Raw genomic sequence first — 21,795 nt, 5'->3', positions numbered from 1 at the left:
AGACTTTGTGTGTACAATAGACAGAGTCATGCATCAAAAACAAACTGAAACATTTGTCTAAATTTACATTTATAGAAGTTATTTGTATTAATGTAGTTCAAATTACTCAGCACAAAAGTCCATAGGTAAACCAAGTCACATAATAAGTGTTGAACAAGGAGAGGCTTCAGAGCCAGTGAGAAAAAAAAGGGGAAAGATGTAGGCGGAAAGGGACTTGAAGGAAGGGGTTGGGGTATTGGATGTGGTCTCTTTGGTATCAAATCTCTGAGAATAGATGAAATGAAAGGATGCTAGTAGTGGTCAAAATACATTATAGTTTTATAATGTTCCGACTCTTTAAAAGTCAGCCAGGGCAACCAAGTTGAATAAAATGATACGCGTTTAGAGTCTAATGAGGAAATAAGGTCCTCCATAGCCATGTAGTGATCTAAACAAATACACCATTCTTGCATGGTTGGGGGAGAGTTGGACTTCCAGTGGACCGGGATTACTGCTTTCGATGCACTAAGTAGGTGTCGTAGTAAGGTATTTTTTTGTGTTGAGTACGGCATATGGGTAAGATTAAGAAGCCAAAAGGTGGGGGTGGAGGGAAGATCTTCCTGCAGAATAATGTTGGCGGCGTGGATTACGGAGTCCCAGTAGGGTTTCATATGCATCTATTCTACTTGCATTCAAGAAAAGTAATTTTTCATTTTATGGCTTTGATTCAGGAGTGTACGCCTACCCCAATGCAGTTAATCTGCTGATATATGGTACTGTTGCAGTCGCTGGGAATTGTATTGAGATGCCTACACGTGGTGTCTCCGTATCACGTTATGGGTACATGGGCGCAGCATTACAGCTTTGAGAGACCCTATGGTTACTCAGACTTCCTGCCGGAGACTTTACAACTGAGTATGGAAATATGTTCTAGGCTGTGCCATGGTTATGAAAGATTAGTACTTTGAGGGGATTGGTTATAGCGCTACTCCCCTTAATGTGTGGGGGCAGCTTAACTGAGTTGTCCAAACTCGAGTAACGTTTAAAAATATGGTAGGTAGTTAAGCGCTCACCTGTTGTTAGCTGTAGTGTATCTAATAAATGACAATAGAGTGGTGTTTGTATCAAAATGATGTTTATTACTTCATAAACACAGTACATAAGAGTGGGAATACAGTACAGAATGATACAGATGGTGCGGTGGGGGGCTGGATGTGGAGATACCTGTAAAGAGCCCCGTGGGGGATTAGGGTGCCAGCAGGCCCCTTTATACCATAAGCCTTGTGGGTTTATGTCTCAATCAGGTGGGGGTGGTGTGAGAGCTGCCTTATATAAGCCCTTTCGGGTATGAGGGTCTCAGCAGATCCCTTTTACCATAAGCCCGTGGGCTTATGTCTTATATAGGTGGCTAATGGACGGGGTATGTTTGCGGGTGCTTCAAATTTCCAGTGCAGCGGAGTTTGCAGGTGTAGTTAGACTTCTGTTCCTGGTACGAGTGTGAGTACTGATGTGCCCGGCCAGCTCTGTGTGGAGACGCCGCTCCGTTCATTCTGGATGCGGCTTCCGCAGTCCCCTGTGTCTGACGCCACTTCCGGGTTTGCGCGGTGACGTCAGCTGGGGGGGATCTGCAAGCTCTACTGTCACGAATGGGACTGGGCTGCCGGCGGGTGTGCTGCTGGATGGTGCGTGTGTGCCCCAACGCGTTTCGGCCACTGTGGGCCTTTTTCAAGGATGCTGGTTACTCTGTCTGTGTTGTACTTATGTTTCATGGGCATGTCCTGGGATGGTATGTTGGATGTGATTGGTTGGGATAGTGGTATCCGATTGGATGCTGAGAGGTGTCAATCACTGGGGGATGTGATGCGAGTGTTGGCTGCTGGGATATTAACTATGTGAGGGCTGAATTGTCTGTGTCAATGGATAGGGGGAAAGAAAAGAAGGGGGGTGCAGTGTTGTTGTTGGGACATGATGGTACTACAGGGGGGTATAAGTCCTATGGGTGGGTTTATACATGAGGTGTAAGTGTAGTTAGGGACCGTAAAATCACAGCGTTTTCACATATGTTTTATATAGTCAAATAGGTGAGGGGCCCAAGTTCAGCCTAAGTGGCTGTTATGGAAGTCAATGTTGAGACCTCTTGGGGTTAGTGTTTTAATAGTATATATCCAGAATAGTTCTCTTCTGTTGAGAGTGTCCACATGGTTACCTCCTCTCCAGTTTTTTTGTGGGGTTTCTATTCCCATGAAAAATAGATCCCTGGGGTCGCTATTATGTTTGTTTTTATAGTGCAGAGAAATGCTGTGGTTTTCGTATCCTATGCGGATATTCCTGATGTGTTCGTATATCCGTTTCTTCAGTGTGCGTGTAGTTATCCCTATGTATTCTAGTCCACAGGGGCATCTCAGAAGGTAGATAACCCCTGTGTGTTTGCATGAAGTTTGCTGTGTGATTTTAAATGTTTTCCCTATTGTTGAGGAAGTCCAAGATTGGATTTTCCTTGTGGTCCTGTTAGTCATGTTGTTGCAGCCTGTGCATTTTCCACAGTAGTGGAAGCCTGTGGTGTGGCTGATGGTTGTCTGGGTCAATGTTGTGGGTTTTATGTGGTTAAGTACCAGTCTTTTTCTTATGTCCGGTGCTTTGCGGTAGGTTATTCTCGGTCTCTCAGGTATGGTTTGTGTCAGGTCAGGGTCCTGTTGGAGAATGTGCCAGTGTTTCCTAAGTATGTTATGGAAATATTTGGCTGATTTATTGTATTGATAAATGCGACCTCATCATTATCCAATGGGTTGGGTTTTGGTTTTGTTTGTAGTGTAGTGGACCTATCTAGTGCTGTTACTTCTTTGAGGGCAGTACTGACTATGTGTGGATCGTACATTTTGTTATGGAACTGTCCCATGAGTTCTGTGCTTTGTGTAATGAATTCCTTTGCGTCTGATGCGCCGGAATTGTCCCTTGGGGATGGTTTGTGATGTGCACTGGTGTATAATATGTAGCTGTTGACATCCACATTTTTTCTATATGTCCTTGTGTGTATGGTGTTGTCTTCTATGTAGATGTCCAGGTCGAGAAATTGAACCGACGTTTTACTTTTGTTTGTGGTGAATGTGAGGTTTCTGTTATTTGTGTTCAGCTATTCTGTAAATTCATTTAGTGAGTCAAGTGTGCCCTTCCATATGAACATGATGTCATCGATGAAGCGTCGCCATAGGATCAAATTGTCGCGCCAGCCATGTCCAGCCTGTATATGGTCCTCCTCCCACTTACCCATAAACAGGTTGGCATAGCTGGGCGCCACTTTAGATCCCATAGCGGTCCCAGTGGTCTGCAGGTAGTATGTGTTGTCAAACCATGTGTAGATGTGGTGTAGAATGTAGTCAATGATATCGATTATGAAGTTGGCCTGTTCCGGTAGAATTTCTGTGTCTCTATCAAGGAAGTGTTTAGTCCCTGGTTGTGATTTATGACCATGTATAATGATGTGACATCGCTTGTGGCGATCCAGTAGTCTGTTTCCCATTAAATGCTTTGTAGGTGGTTGATAATGTCTGTGGTGTCTCTTATGTACGAGGGTAGTGTTTTGACATGACCTTGGAGGAAGTTGTCTGCATATTGTGCTTAGTTGGATGTGAGTGAATTGATCCCCGAGATGATGGGTCTCCCTGGTGGATGTGTTTGGTTTTTATGTATTTTGGGGAGGTAGTAGAAGACAGGTATGATGGGGTGCTCCTGTTTTAGAAAAAGGTGCTTGTGTTTGTTTATATTCCCATTGTCCCTGCCTGTTTTGAGGAGTGTGTCTAGTTCTTTTTTGAAGTTCTGGTTGGGGTCAGTGGTCTGTATGTGGTGGTGTCGCTCAGTAAGCGTTGTGCCTCTGATTTGTAATCTTGTTGGTTCAATACTACTATGCCACCCCCCTTGTCTGCAGGTTTGATGATGAGCTGGTCATTTTTCTCTAGGGTTTTGAGCGCTAGCAGTTCCTGTTGTGTCATGTTGTTGGAATTCTGTTTAGTCTGTTTGTCTGTCATGTTTTCAAGATCCCTGGCAACTAGGGTCTCAAAGGTCTTAATGTGATGTGATTTCATATGTGTTGGATAAAACGTGGATTTGGGTCTAAGTTGTGTGTGTTTATATTTGTCTACTGTGTCTGCATGGTTTCTAATGATGGGGTTGAAATTTAAGTATTTTTTGAGAGTCAGTTTTCTAGTGAATGATTGCAGATCACAGTATATTTCAAATTTACTGTGTTTGTTGGTGGGTGCAAATTTTAATCCCTTTGAAAGTACCTGTTCTTGTACCTGTGTGAGTGGTGTGTCGCTAAGGTTGAAGATGGCTGTGTTGTCCGTGGTGTGGTTTCGTTCAACTATGTCTGTTCCGGTGTGTGCTGTCTCTGTTTTTTGGGGGGTTTTTGAGGAGCCTCCTCTGCATCCTCTTCTGGTTTTTGTCTTTTCTTTGTGTTGTGTTCTAGATTGGGATTTGGTTGACTGGGGTTTTGTAGACAGGCCAGTCTGCCTGTCTCTGTATCTAAAAAATGTTCCCCCCATTGTGCTGTGGATGTGGAGGCTGAATCTGTTGCTATTGTGGTGTTTTGGTAGTCTCTTAGGGCCTTATTCTGATCGGTGCGGCCGGATCCGAATATGCGGCCAGGACCGTGCGTCCTAAACCCCGCCTTCCATACGGATCGCCAACTCCGTCCGTACGCGGTAAGAAGCTGACCGCAAGTGTATTTCTTATGAATACACCTCCTCCATCTCAGGCAACCTCCCCCATCATTCGATGGTCGCAGACCATCGAATGCAGGACCGAGTGATCCGCCAGCTCCCGCAACCTCAGACCACACGGGCATTTCTCCGTGCAAAAGCAGGGATCTGGGCGGGCAGCTGACATCCGGCGATGTCATATGTCCGCCCCCTACACGTGCGTCACGACTGCATTACCATACGTACGCCCAGCGTTTGCATGGGAACGCCCATGAAACGCGGGGCGTATGCATATTGTAATGAGCCCAAATAGCCCTTCACGCCCCTCTCCACCCCCTGTTCGTAGTGTTTAGATTTCATGCGGAATTTGGACGTGCGTTCCGTTCACACATGCGCAGATATGCCTCTGCACATGCGCAGACACAAAACATCGGCGGGCCGTACATACGCGGACATTTCCGCACCAATCAGAATAAGGCCCTTAGTGTTGTTACCCAACCCTGGTCGAAGGAGAGTCTTGCCAGGTGTTCATATTGTTTGTCGTCACCTATCTCGTGAACAGAAAATTAAGATTCACTATCTGATTCCGAGTATGAGGTGTCTATACTGCTGTTACACTTGTCTATCTGGGGACTATTTGTGATGAGTATAGTGTTTGTGTTTTTGTTTGTGTCTCCTGTTGTTGGGTTAATCTTGATTTCTTTATGTGTGTGTAGTTTTTTCATGTACTGTTGGTGAGTCCTGTGTCTTTGTATAGTTTGGAAGTTTTTATGGTCTTGTGTTTTCTGGTGCTGTAATGCATCTTGTTGGGGGTGTGCGGTATCAGGGTCTTGCGTCTGATTGTGGGGTGTCCTGTGCTTGGTCTGTTTGTCGGTTTGTTGTTAATGTTGGTTGTTTGGGGTTTAAGGTCCCTGTGTATTTTGTTGATTTTAGTCTTAATTATTTGGTCCTCTTTTTTGCCCAGTCTCTGTTTGGTGATATCCTCAATGTCCTTGTACCCTGGTTCCTTTGTGTATGGTTCTACGAGTTTGTTGATGTCTTCTATTTGTGTTGCTAAAGTGATGAGTTCTGTGTCATGCTTCTCTATGATGAGTGCAATGAGTTTACGTGAGCATTCATTTAGGGTGTCGTTCCATTTAGATATGAACGTAGTGTCGTCAGTGTTATGTGTCGGCGTTTTCTTAACCTATATAAGACATAAGCCCACGGGCTTATGGTAAAAGGGATCTGCTTAGACCCTCATACCCGAAAGGGCTTATATAAGGCAGCTCTCACACCACCCCCACCTGATTGAGACATAAACCCACAAGACTTATGGTATAAAGGGGCCTGCTGGCACCCTAATCCCCCACGGGGCTCTTTACAGGTATCTCCACATCCAGCCCCCCACCGCACCATCTGTATCATTCTGTACTGTATTCCCACTCTTATGTACTGTGTTTATGAAGTAATAAACATCATTTTGATTCAAACACCACTCTATTGTCACTTATTAGATACACTACAGCTAACAACAGGTGAGCGCTTAACTACCTACCATATTATTAATGGTTATGAAAGGCAAAACAATCACTCAGCTGTACAAGCATGGACGTTGTGCTGACTGCTGAATCAGGCCCTATGGGCACAAAGCAAGCTCCTAGCCATGCAGTCTCCATTTGCAAACATTTGTAATACAAACTGGGTCATTCTGTGGACTTCAAGTGTGACTTCATGCATGGTGGTACTGTGATGGGATGCAACCTGTGCAATGAGGCGGTTTGTGAGATGTCATCCCTGCTGGATATTACCTGGTCAGCTGTAAGTGATCTTATTAGATAGGCTAATTGTTTAGGAACAACTGTAACTCACCCACAAAGCCGAAGATCACACAAAATCACAACGCAGGGTCAATAAATTGCTAAGGTGCATGGTGTGTAAAAGTCCCCAACGCTCTGCTGATTCCATAGCTGAAGAGTTCTCAACTTTCACTGACAAAACATGGGCAGCGGGAGCTTAATGTAATGGGTTTCCATGGCTGAGCAACTGCATGCAAGATTCACATCACCAAGCCCAATGTCAAAGTCAGCCGGGCTGTGTAAAGAACACCGTCGCCGGGCTGTGTAAAGAACACCGTCGCCGGGCTGTGTAAAGAACACCGTCGCCGGGCTGTGTAAAGAACACCGTCGCCGGGCTGTGTAAAGAACACCGTCGCCGGGCTGTGGAACAGTTGAAACCTGTTCTGTGCTGTGATGAATCGCGCTTCTGTTTGGCAGTCAGATGGGTGAGTCTGGTTTTGCCTGACTTGCATTATGCCATCTGTGAAGTCTAGCGGAGGAGGGATAATGGCATGGGGCTGGTTTTCAGGCTGTGGGTTAGGCACCTTACCTCCAGGGAAGAGCAATATTAATGCTATTCCAATATGACTGCCCCTCTGAACAAAGGACTATAAAGACATGAGGCCTAATTCAGACCTGTTAGCAAGGCTACCATATTTGCAAGGTGACAGGTGGGGCAGATGTAACATGTGCAGGGAGAGTTAGATTTGGGTGTGTTGTGTTCAAACTAAAATCTAAACTGCAGTGTAAGAATAAAGCACAAAATAGTTACCCTGCACAGAAACAAAATAACTCCCCCAAATCTCACTTTCACACATGTTATATCGGCCCCCCTGCAGTGCAGCATGGTTTTCTGCAAAAATTGCAACCTTGCTAACAGGACTGAGTAAGGGCCATGGTTTGAGTACAGTTTGGAAGAACTGGACCGGCCCACATAGAGCCCTGACCCCTATTGAGCACCTTTGGGATGACTTGGAATGGACTTTGCTAGCCAGACCTTCTCGTCCAACATCAATGCCTGACCTCATAAATGCTCTACAGAATGAATGGGCCCAAATTCCCCCAGAAATACTGCAAATCTTGGGGGTAGCCTTTCAAGGAGAGTGGAAGCTGTTCTAGCTGCAAAAGGAGGACCATCCGTATAAAAGTATATGTATCTGGATACAATGTCATTACAGTCCCTATTGGTGTAATGGTCAGGCATCCAAATACTTGTGTAAAGAACACCATTGCAATTCCATTATGTCTCTGTATTGTACATTGCTTATCACCAAGACCTGTCCAGTATGAGACCTCTTTAAAACGTCCCTGCAGATAATGCAGAATGTCATAAATCTCTGCTTCGATATCATGTAGGGGTGAGAGTGACTGTGGGAGTCTGCTCCTTCTCACAGAGGGTGACAGACAAATGGGACCGTAGTGGGTGATAAGGCGAGAGGTGAGGAGTCTGCCTTCCATACAGCAGCGTCCTGTTATGTCAATCCTAGGGTTTTCTCTACACTCCTAATGTAGATAACAGATTATAGCATTTTTTGCTCTTCTCTAGCAGAAGGAATGTAATGGTGGATTTTATAGTGAGACAGCTGTCCCTTGCTCAGGCCACCCAGCCTGCATACACATTGGTTATAATTACCTGCTTACAGCAGCCATGTGGTCACTGCCCCTATATCAATATTTTGTTTGATGTCTGTTTATCTTCAGTTATATTGAGATTCCTTAGTAAGTGATCCCAAATGCCTGGGATTCTCCAGTCCTACAGTGTAATTATGTACATATGTATTTACATGGGTTTTCAACCCAAAACAACTTTGTCCTCTAAGCCAGCCTATGGTGAAGAGCTGTTCATGTTACCCTTACATCAGCTAAGGCCAGCTACACTGGAGATTGATGTGTAGCTGGCCAATCTGTCAATTAATGGGACTCTGCATTGGCATGTGGAGGGGACTACGGGGCAATCTAACATGAAGTATGGCATCATTAGCAATTTCAGGTTGACCATGTAGCAGGGCTGACTGCAGCAAAGCAGGCGATATGCCCAATTTTGAAGTTTGTTTCCCCACATTTTTCTAATGTGTTCCCACCCTTAGTCATTATTCTCCTTTATTTATATATAAGCACCATATAGTGAAATAGGGCATAATGGACAGATGCTGAATAACACAGGTAAGCAACAACAACAACCGTATATTATATAAACCTTAATAGGCAAGTGCTATTCAGAACATACAGGAAGCATGATACAAACATGCTCGGATGGGATGTGCTATAGCTCACAGATGGGCAAATTTACTAAGATGGGCATTCTATTTAAGATGGGATATTGCTATGGGCAACCAATGGGATATTGCTATCTAAGGTGCTAAATAAATTAGAAATCGATTCTGATTGGTTGCCCATAGCAACATCCCATGTGAAATAATAGAACTCTCACCTTAGTAAATTTCCCCTAAAATGTCTAGGTCAATAGGTTGCACAATGCACAAGGTCAACACTGGGAAAAAATTCCTCACTTTTTGTTGGTGTCAATGTCAACGCCTCAGCATGTGGATACCCAATTAGCACGCTTTCCTCACCATGTTTCAGGCCTGGTGCATTGCTCTGCTTACAGTGTACTCAGCACACTATTACCATTCGGAGAAGCGAAGTATTAAAAAATCCACTCTATCCATGCATTAACTGTTGTCACGGCGACCTTTTGACCATGTGAAGCTAGACATTGTCTGAGACATCCTGATACCACTCACTGGAGAAAGGGCACCTGCATGTGGGAGCTTACAATTCAATGCGGAGGGATGGGGAGAGGCAGCATGGAGTGAGAATGAAGTTTGATGTACAGGTAAGATTCTCAGGATTGTATAAAATGTGTGTAGCTGTAGAAAGCCTTAATGGGTATTGCAGTATATTCCATAAGTGTAGCGTGGTTCTGCAGAAGCCTTGTATACCGATACTGGAGTGTGACACAATGATCCCTTTTCCTGTGGTGGGATATACTGTAACCCTGATTTGGGTAACCTGGCACTATTACTCTGTTGTGGCAGTGCATGTGCCAGAGTGCCCTGCTTGCATTTCTGCCATGGTCAGTTTCTGTGCAACTGGCGAAGCGTATGTTGGGCAAAGCTGTTGTAAGTTGATGACGATGGACAAACAACTGTGTTTTCTAGCTATTGTTAAAATATTAGAAGCTTTCACCTCAGTGTTATCTACCTACCGTAGCTGCTAAATGTTTAGAAGTACTAGTAAACAAAATGTTTTACTGTTTGTCATTTTGCTTATCTACAAGTTAGTAATGAAAATGGCAAGTATGCATGTGATGTGTGACCAATCACAGCAGCCACGCCTGAAGACACTGGGGGACAGAGAACTGAAACACCGTTTAACACATTGTTGGCAAGATGAAATGAAACCGAACACGTCCACTGACCAGCAGAAGGTTAGAAGGAAGAGCAATGTGTAACTGAAAGATAAGTGATATGGCGACACATAATTAGAAAAGTGATATAAGCAGTGTTATTGTGAGATAGGAAAGATTAGATAGCTGATAGATAACAGGAGAACATGTGGATATGATCAGCATTTTTGCCACAACAGTATTGTTTATTTTTGTAATAAATGTAATTAATACAGTTTCGGCATATATACGGTTTCATGAAGTACTGTACAAAGAAATCATTTATATACATATAGCTCACCTTGCTTTGGGAAGGAAGTAATGTTCATATCCAGTGGGCCCTACTCCATATATACAGAGCCCCAGGGGCTGTCTGATCTGATACATGTGTGACACAGTTATGGAGCTGACTGGCATGTGTTTATTTCCCATAGCTTTGCAGCCAGGTGTGCTTGTCTTCTGGTTCAGCCAGTGTTGTAACTCTGTTATTCTGTAACTGGGGCACAGTGTGTGGATTGATGGTATCACCTATGTGCTATGAGGCATGAGGTAGATATCTGCAAACAAGGTACTATGCAGACTCTAGAGTACCGAGATTACCAAGGGAGCTTTTTAGAAGTGTTTCTGAGGTTTGGGGCCTCTTACTGTGAAAGTAATCTGACCTGTGTGGTTATGTGAAAGGTGGATGGTGTTTGTTACAGAAGTGAATGATGTGGTTCTGGTAATATGTGTACGAGGGGAGGAGCACAGATCTCACTGAATCCAGAGGCTCTGGCTAAGGAAGGGTCTTTGCGTAATAAGAGTTCTGGTGATCTCTTAGGGATAGAGTTGTGACATTGGTCTCTGGGGGTGTGTAAGGGGTGGGGACCCAGATGGGGGTGAACAGCTGGACATGAAAGGGCTGTGTGTCTGTATTTAAGTAAAACCAGGTGTGGGGGGGATTTTACTGGAAAGTAAGGAGGGATTGGCAGGAAGTCAGGAATTTAGAGAGCGAGATGGAAGTAGTGAGAGACTGAAAGAGTGGGAGGTGGTCACTAGATCACAGGGTAGAGTGTGCGAGACCGAGAAAGAGACAGCTACTGGCATATTGTTGGAGAAGGAGGGGAGAGATACGTACAAAGACAAAGTGAACAAGGGAGACATTTAGTGCAAGGAGAAAAAGACACAAAGGGGAGCGGGGCTACAACAGACAGGGAGAGCGTATAGAAGTATTCGCAACACATTGTAAATCATAGATTTGGGGACTGAAACTGCACCAGCTGTTTTTAATTCATCTAAAAGACAGAACCGTGAGTAATCTGATTTATCTATGTATATTTGTAGAACGTGATGCATGCATTGCTATATTACTTGTGTGTCTGTCTCCGCTCATCAGCACCAATGAATGAGTGTACAGGCGATGATGAGCTGGGGTTTGCATTTATCCCAACTGAAATAGGAGATTTAACACAAATGTGCTATGTAGTAAAGTGTGGCTGTGATTTACAGAAGAGGAGGAGGAGGAGAAGTAGCCGTACATTCATCAGTCTGGTGATATCTCCTGCAGTGTCTTGGCATGAACAGTGCAAGCATAGGAATCTGCGCTGCTAACACGCTCCTGTTCCCAAACTGATATCTATGCAGAAGTGTCTTATTAGGAAGTATCTGCCACATTCAGGGAGTTAGGTTACGTTTCTCTCCTACTTTACATTCCCACGTGACATTTCTGACACAGTATTATCATTCACTGATATAGCACAAGCATCCTAGAAACCAATAGAATGTAATAGAAAAGAATAGCATATAATTTTGTACGGCGCTGCGAAACACTTGTGGCGCCTTATAAATAAAATTATAATAATTATAAATAAAATAATAATAATTAAAAATAATTGGTGCTTCCTCATCTTTGCAGCCAATATAGGCGATATAGCTTTTGATATATCGGTACATCTCGCTTAATCTACAGATGGTCTGCTGAACCCCATACACTCGCTGCATGGAATTATGTTAAAGCTGGGCAATCAAATTCAAATGCAAGACCGACACATCGAGTGGCCAATAGGTGTTGCCCATTCAGACCGCATGACGGCGTATTTGCCGTCATATTGTGACATTGTGTACCCAGCCTACTACTAATAGCATTTCCAAATATGTATATAATGTTTTGGGAGATTTCTATATAAATAACTGAAATACATATGCAGATATACAATGGGGATGTATACTAAGCTGTCATGTTACAGGCAGTGTTTGAAAAATGATGGGTGCTGATTGGTTGGTACTTATTTCCCTCAACTTGATCACTTTTTAAGGCTTAGCACATCTGCCCCATAGTACACAGTGGCCCTTATTCTAATCGCCATGCTCCCCTGCGTGTTTGCACAGGGTAGCGATGATGAACGACTGCACATGCACATATACTGTTATGCGCATATGAAGCCACTTGGTGCGAGCGGGTGCAGTGAACTTCTTGTTCACCGCCCCATTCGCTCCTAGCAGTGCAGGTGGGGGGGGCGGTGGTGAAGTGACGCGCATATGGGAACACCCAGCATTTCATGGGTGTTCGCACGGGTGCGGGGGGCAGGCAGGCAGCTGACGTCAGCGGATGTCAACTGTTCACTTGCTTCCCATACAAGGCGTCCGCAGATGTAAGGCAGGGCAGCCGGTAGTGCAGGCGGAGTTTGAATGACACATAAAGCTGCGAATTTCGAAGCTTTGCATGTCAACCACAATAACCTTCAGTAGTCCATTTTATATCTTTATTTTGCATATACATTATAGAGGGGTGTGGATTAGATATACAGTGTTTGCATAGACAGTTAATAGGTCAACACTTTACTGTTCTCAATTGTAGTCCACGTGGACAGTAAAGTATGAAAACGTCCCCCCAAAAATTTGAAAAATTACCACATAAAATCAATAATTTTATGTCCTCCTTTTTCATGTTGATCTGTTGGTGTCGCCTATTGACCATACTTGCCTTTTTTCAAAGGTCCAGATGCACTAAGCTTCAAAAGTGATAAAATGGAGAGTGATAAACAACCAGCCAATCAGCTCCTACCTGACATTTTTCAAACACAGTCTGTGACATGGCAGGTAGGAGCTGATTGTCTGGCTGTTTATCACTATAAAATGGTTGATATTTGATACGGACAGTGGACTGTCAGCAGCACTTTGGGGGTGGGGCCTGATGTAGATGTCATCAAGCCCCACCCCCAGTACTGCAAATCCCTCGAGGAGGGGGCAGGGCTAAAATGACACTATTTTGCAGATTTACCCCCCCTCCCCCAAAAAGTCGTGAATCGCTGTAATTTACCATATATACTCCAGTATAAGCCTACTTTTTCAGAACATTTTTTATGCTGAAAAAGCCCCCCTCGGCTTATACTCGAGTGAGGGTCCCACTTGAGTCAATAAGTTTTCCCAGTTTTTTGTTTCAAAATTAGGTGCCTCGGCTTATATTCGGGTCGACTTATACTCGAGTATATACGGTAACACTTGCCCACCTTTCTGGGTGGCCGGGAGGGGGACACTATTTCCGGAACCCTCCTGGCCAATACAGGAGAGAAAGCAACCCTGCTTATTGACTGTCTATCCAGACACTATCAACCGGATCCAGGTATACAGCTATTACAGAGCTCAATAGTTCTATAATGTACATAGCAAATGTGGAATGCGCAATTGCCAGTGAATGTAATTTACATCTTCTTTTATATATAGTACAGAAACCTTTCTGATGCAAAATAGAATTAAACATATACACAAAAAACAACATTTTAATATCTGTGATTGTTTTTTGTGGCAATTTAGAAACATAAACATTTTGTACATAAAATCCATATAAGTTACTCAAATGTAATTTCTGAATCTTTCCTTGTCCTCTATAGATGCTGTCTCTCTGCTGCCTTCTACTCTGTATCCTTCTGGCTCCCAGTATACAGCAAGAAAGTGAGGATCCAAACACCTTCACGGTAATAGCGGTATAAGGAGTTCATCAGTATTATGTATGGTACAGAAGAAATAATAATGGAAAATCCGATATGTAGCATCCGGAATGTGTTGCCACATGCATATATCCGGGGCAGTATGGATGGTGTAGTGGTTAGCATTACTGCCTCACAGCACTGAGGTCCTGGGTTTGATTCCCACTATGGCCCTAACTGTGTGGAGTTTGTATATTCTCCCCATGTTTGCATGGGTTTACTCCGGGTATTCCAGTTTCCTCCCACAATCCAAAAATATACTGGTAGGATATTTGGCTCCTAACAAATTGACCCTAGAATGTCTGTGTGTGCCTGTACATGTGGTAGGGAATATAGATTGTAAGCTCCACTGGGGCAGGGACTGATGTGAATGTTCTAATGTTCTCTGTAAAGCACTGCAGAATATGTGTGCGCTATATAAGAAACGGTTAATAAATAAATACTAGAAGTCTTTCCCACCAAAGACCAGAAGTACCTATTTAACCCACTCCCCATGCATCTGCACATCACTGGAGGTTTTATCTCTAAATTACTGACTTCACTATTCAGCAGTGACTCCCAAACCGCTGTAGAAATGGCCAAATCGCCAGTGGTTTAACTCAAACCATCAAAGAAAGGCACTTAGTATGAGTGTGTATATGCCAAGCAGCAGTTAGAGGATATGGGTAGTCAACCCCAATACAATTATATAGAACACAGGAAGAGGTAAAACTTTCCTAAAAAATAGATATGTCAGGCGTTTGTCACCCAGTTTATCTGCCAATTGTGTAAATAGTCGTGCTTTGTTTCTCACAATGATGTATTAACAATCCAATATTTGAGTAGAGAATCCTCACCCACTTTGTGTGGACCGGGCCTTTAAGGAGGCGGTGTTCCTCAAAAATATGTTGTACAAACTTTGGTGAGCGCTGACAGACTCCTAGAAGGGTAGTTAGTGGACAGGTCTTTGATGATGTGTTTTGTGGTGAGGCCCAACATCATGGACCCAGTCCCTGCTGCACTATGAAACCAACCTAAATTGGTACACAAAACACAGGCTGGATAAAACCAGCTACAAGTATAGTACACTGCTGATAGGGTTTTGCGCACGGCCAGAGATGGTGGGATCTGGCTGATTATTGTCTTTGTTAGTAGGATATAGCGTGGACACAATGCTCTTTTTCTGGACTTCCCTCTTCATTAATGATTGCTATCACCTGTTTTGAACAGGTTAAGTAATAACAATGGTGTCTGAACTAGAGATGAGCGGGTCCGGGATCCGACAGATTTATTATTTATTTATTTATTTATTTATTAACAGTTTCTTATATAGCGCATACAAATTCCGCAGCGCTTTACAGAGCATAGTTATGAGCAAACACAAAACAAAATTACATCACAAGACAGTTTAGGACAAGTACATGGTTAATACAGATAGTTGCATCAGGGGACAGGACACTAAAGCAATTATCAGGGTGGCAGTGGTTTATATATTCTAAGAAAGGCACATGAGGAGAGAGGGCCTGCGATCCGAGTCTGGATCCGAGCCGGCTCGGGAGTTCCCGCCTAAATTCCGGACCGAAAACGAGGCAAAACGTCATCATCACGCTGTCGGATTCTCGCGGGATCTGGATTCTATATAAGACGCACGCGCGCCCCGCCATCTTTACTCCAGCATAGGAGAGGGAAGAGGGTGGTTGTGCTCTGTGCTGTGCTATAATAATAATATATTATTTTGCTGCTGCTCACTCGATTAGGGTCTGCAGGGGCTGCTGTACACAAGTCCAGTGTACAGGGGCTGCAGTGGCCAGTGTACAAGGGGCTGTGTTCAGTGTGACCGGGTCTGTGTCCAGTGTACAGGGGCTGTGTCCAGTATACGGAGCTGTGTCCAGTGTACAGGGGTTGTGTCCAGTGTGACAGGGCCTGTGTCCAGTGTGACAGGGCCTGTGTACAGGGGTTGTGTCCAGTGTACAGGAGCAGTGTCCAGTGTGACGGCTGTGTCCAATGTACAGGAGCTGTGTCCAGGGGCTGTGTCCAGGGTGACGGGCTGTGTCCAGGGGCAGTGTCCAGTGTCCAAGGGGCTGTGTCCAGTGTGACAGGCTGTGTCCAGTGTAAAGTAAGAAAAATAAATAAAAGTAATAAATACAATAAAAACACATTTTTGGAGGATGATGGGGGAGGAAATAGTGGGAGATCAGCAACCTGATAGAAGTGCTGAAGCTGCTACCACCAGTCATGACCAGGCCGATACCTCTTTGTATTTTTTGCTCTTTGGAGCATTTCTCTTTTTTTGGGATAGTTTATTAAACTGCCACCCTGTCTGCCCCTGCAGTGCCGCTCTGCTTCCAAGATGTGCCAGGTTGGAAGTGTAAGGCACTGCTGTCGCTTAGCTTAGTCATCCAGCTACCTCGGTATACCCTTTTGGCCCAACTACAGTAAATGAAAACAATTTTGTAAGCTGTGAAGTGATCAAAATTGACTAGAAATGAGTGGAAACTAATGTTATTGATGTCAATAATACTTTAGGGGCAAAAACAGGCCCAAATTCTGTTATTTTAGCCATTTTTTCATAAAAATCCAGATCCAAAACCAAAACCCACAAGGGTGGTTTTGCCAAAACCAATCCAGATCCAAAACACGAAGGGAGATCCAGATCCAAAACCCGAAAAAGTGGCCGCCGCACATCTCTAGTCTGAACACAGGTGATGGCAATCATAAATGAAGAGGGAAGTCCAGAAACAGAGCATTGTGTCCTTCCTGGAGAGGGTCATGTTGGGAGGTATGGTATAGGTCACATTCTGGAGCTTGATATGTATAGTGCACATTCTGGAGCTGATGGTGGAACTAACTGTGTATAGTGCACAGCCTGGAGCTGATGGTGGAGCTTGCTGTGTATAGTGCACAGTTAATTATATCAGCCACTGAAGGATATTGGTAAATGTTATCATTCAGTGTTGTCACTGAGACCTGCTGGACATTCAGGTCGTTGGCTATATAGCCAAATTAAACTCCATGTTCAGATGAGAAGGGGGGGGTTTGTTAACAATGCGTGGCAGCCTTCTGAGCGATATCCTTAAAATATTCTCAAATGTGTATGGGCCTTTAGTCTGACAGCATGTGAAGGGCTCAATTCTATTCTAGCAAAGGGTGTGATGTGCAATGGAAATTAAACTCGTATCTTTTGTGGGCTGATATCAGAAAAATAACGTTTGTGTTAATTCGGGCTCTGCCATGGTGACTTGCACACGCGCGAGTTTATCGCAGCCAATTGGACTGACCCCTTAGACTTTTCTATATTAGCAAAAAAAAATGTATATTACATTGGTCCACGGTGGCTGTGGTGACACTACTAATTCTTAAAGAACTGGTCACCCCATCACCAAGGGGCCATGCCCAATAGCCCTGCAGCAGCAGCTAAGGGTGGTGGCTTTCTTTGTCACAGGTTCCCAAGTCAGAGCTGTTGCTTTAATTTATGGTAACAGAATTTTTTTAAATGAATGCTCCCCACAGGTGCTGGTTTCTGTATTAGCCTCTACTACCTCTGAGAGGAGGGTAGGCCACTCATCCACTTTTGAAACAGAACCACCGGGTCAGGTAACAGGGCCTGTCCAATACTATGTTAAGCCGATGTTAGTGTACTTGTGCTCACCCTCAACTTTGAGATCCTCAGAGACTTGTGTGCATGGATTTGCCTCATCTTTGTTCTTATTAGGTCTATAACCGAGAGAAAACAGCTCCAAAAGGTTCTAAGCATTCCAGTAGGAAAGTGAGTAGGAGCTCTCAGTGCCCATGCCATGTATGAGTAGGATACGTACAGTGATGTTGACAGACATGCCTGCAGTTTCTGCATGCTGACCAGCATGTAAGAAGTGACCTCTCGGATGAGCATATCTAGAAACACTACTGTATATTAGCCAAGGACAAGTTATGAATTCCACCGCCTGCCAGCATCCAGTGAGAGACCGGGGTTATAGATGCTGGAACTGCTTCCACCTTTCATTTATCAGCCACTGACACCTGCCTCTTGAACAGAAGGAGGCCAGTATGAAGTATACACCTATATCTATAAGCACATGGTGTCATTATTCAGGTGGGAGGGGTTAATACTGAGTAAGTAAAACAAGAATTTTTTCCCCCCAGCTCACTGAATAGTATTAGTAACCAATCTTGAACACTACATGATAATAGAATTCAGAGATATTGGTTACATATACCTGCGCAGGTGTATGACATGCCACCAAGCCAGGTCAAGGCTTCTCTGTATATTGGGGGTTCCTAGCGTTATATCTAGGTGCAAGGTGCGGCACCCCAAAAACTACCATAAGCTAGGAAGCCCAGTGCGGCATGCCAGTGAGATACTAAGGGCAGTATTCAATGAGAAAAGTTCTCCGTGTTTTGTGGAGAACTTGTGCTTTGTTCGCCTTGGATGGAGCATTTTGCTCTCCAAAAGCGAGCAACCCTATTCAATGTGAAATTCTCTCCGTCTTTCTAAGTGATGTTCTCCGTGTCTCTCCATGTAGCAATTCTCCATCTTTTGATGGAGAGCTGGAATGTGAACTTTTAAACTAAAAGGTTTTTTTCTTAAATTTTGGTGTAAAAAAATCAGGTTTTTTTTTCTGTGAAGGGGCATGTTATTTTTATTCATGTGCTTATAGCACATGAATATATATTTAATTTAAAAAAAAATATTTTTTTTTAATTTTTTTTTTTTTTTTACACAGTGCAGCCAGCAGGGGGCCGGAGCGCTCGAGCCGCTCATTACATATTCATATATTCACTGCACCCGATCGATAGTATGCACGAACGGGTGCAGTGAATACTGGGTCCCCCGCTGGCTATAGGGGGGGGGGGGGCAGCCTGTGCTGCCTGGGTCCCGGAGAGCCCCCCTCCTCTCCACATTCCTCTGGAGCAGCCAGGGAGACTTTAATCTCTCTGGCTGCTTCTGGCTCCCTGAAAGCTCCCTGCTCCCTGCAGGGGTTAAGACTCTCCGCGAGTGGCGAAGAGTCTTAACCACATTGAATAGAGGGAGCAGGAGTGGCAGCGAGCCCTCCGGAACACGGAGAGTGCATGGAGAGCGAAATAAAACGCTCTCCATGCACGGAGAACTTTTTCATTGAATACTGCCCTAAGTGTTAATAATTAGTGATAGGAAGCCGAAGCTATATATAAAGAGAGAGAGAGATAAAATAAAAAATTAAATGTAATGTAGTTAAAATAAGAGAGAGATAGTGTTAAGGCCCCCATACATTAGTCCGACTTGTCCTAAGGACAAGTCGGACCTGATTTCCCCCTGCAGCTCCCCGGGAGGGGAACACACGATTAGGCACTGATGTGCCAAGTTTTGCAAATGATACATCGCATGCGATGTATCATTTGCAACTCCCGGGGAGCTACAAGGTGGAGGGAGCAGGGGGGCAAGGGACATCCAGGTGGTGGGTGGATGACGCTGCGAGGTGGCTGGGGGGCGCTGCTAGTAGCCCAGAGGCAGCGGACGCTGCGGGGGACAGTGACACAGAGGGGGCAGTAACATAGAGGCGGGCAGGGGGAGCGGGAGCTGTCAGCACTGGAAAAAAAAAAGCCCATACAATGAATGGGCGGCCTGTGATTGGCTGAGCGCTCTCTCAGCCAATTGCTGACTGGCTGAGAGAGCGCTCAGCCAATCACAGTCTGCCCATTGGCTGGGGCTTTTTTTAAATCCCTATCATCCATCACTATATGTGGTAAATGCAGCCGGATTGGTTGAGGAATATACAGTAATATGTATTTGTAATGGGCATGAATCATTTTTTATTCCTGTGGTGGCCAATGTCTGGGCATGTGGAATGACGAACTTTGGTATAAAGGACCACGCACAGGAGTTGGGGCATTCTTGCCTACTTTTATTGTCGCCTCTCTGGGAGAAGTCTGGAGAGGCAAGACATCGGGGGGGGGGGGGGGGAGAGAGAGACACAAAGCTGACCTCACTAGGCCCCCCCCCCCATACCCCCCCAAATAAACCCGCTGTGATTGATGTGAAATGTGTAGCCCCTCTCCGCGAACTTGTGATTTATGCTAATTGAATCAGCGGGGAAGGTGGATGCAGGGGCACTGGGCAGCAAGCGGGAGACGTCGGGGGCACATTTTTAACTGTTCACACTGGGAGCCAAATTGCCTTGAATCGTTCATTGTTACGTCGCTGCTCTGGTGCAGAAAATCTGCTGCCACTGGGCATGTGCAGCAGCTGCAGTCCGCCCCTTATACTACATGTAGCTGGTCATGCTTTGGGCAAGAGGAGCAACTTCTTCCCCCTGTGTATATCTATATTTATACTTCAGTTACAAACTCTGTATCCCTGATCTTATCTCTTACTCCCTATATTTCAGGAATGCACAGATGGATATGAGTGGGACTCAGAAAGACAGCATTGTAAAGGTACTGTGTAATAAGCCACATACTGTATAGCATCATTTTACTTAATCTTTTCCAGTCTATTAACATTTATTATTTTCTATTCTGGATATTCAGACACCTTTCCCACCCTTATCAATCATGCCCTGTGTTTTATAACATCTATTCTAGATATCAATGAGTGTCAGACAATCCCTGATGCCTGCAAGGGTGAAATGAAGTGCATCAATCATTACGGAGGCTATTTGTGCCTCCCTCGTTCTGCCTCTGTGATCAGTGACTCCAATCCAGACCCTGACACCGCTGGAGCCCCTCAGCCAGGTCCTGGAACAGATCAAAGAAACAACCCGTGTCCGAATGGCTACCAACCAGACTCCCAAGGATTAGGCACCTGCATAGGTAAGAGAGATGTAATGGCCTCCCCTGGCTGCAGTCATTTACATTATAGCTGTGGCTCATATATGCTGCTTATCTTCCCTTTATTGGCTCTGTAACAAGAACATGTTGTCTAACTATCTGAGAAGCTAAAGGTGAGTAGTGTTAGGTGCGTGTGACAGCCTGCTGAAACATACAGGTAGCGGGATGCATAATCAACACACACTATATGGACACATGTATTTGGCCACGCCTGTTAATTATTGAATCCTGGTTTCAGTCAGACCCATTGCCATAACTGTATAAAATCAAGCACCTAGCCATGCAATCTCCATTTGCAAACTTTTGTGATACAAAATGGGTAATTCTGAAGAGCTCAGGGGCTTCAAGTGCGGTACTACACCCAGAAGTATGGGAAAGGGAGGAAAGGAATAACATGGAGTAGAGCAAGATACACTATTTACACCATTTGACAATCATACAAATATAATGGTCACTCCAATGTACTGCCTGCATAATGGTCATTCAAGCTGGTTTGTGCTGCTTTTCCAGATGTTAATGAGTGTGAATATGAGATGGATGACTGCCTGCCCAGCCAGGAGTGTGTAAATATGCCAGGGAGCTTTCACTGCAAGTGCCCAGAGGGCTACAGGAAGATTGGGAATGAGTGTGTAGGTGAGTATAGTGATATTATCCTTATTATCCTCCTCCCTGACTTTCCACTGCTAATTATACATTGAGTTATTTCACAGCATTTTGCATGTGAGCCCTTATCCTGCATATGTGCATGTTAGGGAAGGGAATAGTCATCATCACAAGGAGGAATAATCCAAATGTACAGAGCACACTGCAACAGGCCAGCAATAGAGCTTCTCCTATGCAGATACATATGTACGTGTGTACAAACATATGGAGCCACCAAACACACCAATGCAACCCTGTGCTACTGTACATGATATTGGCACCTACTTTGGGTTATAGGTACATGGATTTCTGAATTGAGAATTAACTTACACGGAGGCCCCATGATCCTCCGACATGGTCAAAAGGTTCATCTGATAATTCAACATGACTGATGGTCGACACCGCATATGGCCGACATGAGATTTTAACTCTTCATTTCAATTTTTTAAACCTTTTTTTATACATTGCCATTCACATGGATTACATTTGGTAACGGTCAACTGTGCCAAATGCAGCGGTAGCATAGC

At 44.4% G+C, this 21,795-nt stretch overlaps 1 protein-coding gene across 2 annotated transcripts in view; it reads left to right on the top strand.

The window, feature by feature from the left end:
- Positions 1-9,776: 9,776 nt before the first annotated feature.
- Positions 9,777-21,795, top strand: part of EFEMP2 (EGF-like fibulin extracellular matrix protein 2) — a 33,647-nt gene continuing 21,628 nt past the window's right edge. The window contains exons 1-5 of one of the 2 annotated variants that reach the window (XM_083165263.1): positions 9,777-9,920; positions 13,748-13,831; positions 20,185-20,233; positions 20,381-20,608; positions 21,137-21,259. In XM_083165263.1, coding sequence (XP_083021389.1) covers positions 9,777-9,920; positions 13,748-13,831; positions 20,185-20,233; positions 20,381-20,608; positions 21,137-21,259 — 628 coding nt within the window. Of the gene's footprint in view, positions 9,921-10,736; positions 11,168-13,747; positions 13,832-20,184; positions 20,234-20,380; positions 20,609-21,136; positions 21,260-21,795 lie in introns of those variants that run through there. The other variant, XM_083165264.1, reaches the window with a different exon arrangement.

This window comes from Crinia signifera, chromosome 11 (genome assembly GCF_055691185.1).
Source record: "Crinia signifera chromosome 11, ASM5569118v1, whole genome shotgun sequence".
Classification (NCBI taxonomy): Eukaryota; Metazoa; Chordata; class Amphibia; order Anura; family Myobatrachidae; genus Crinia; species Crinia signifera.
This window is presented reverse-complemented; position numbering and strand designations above follow the sequence as displayed.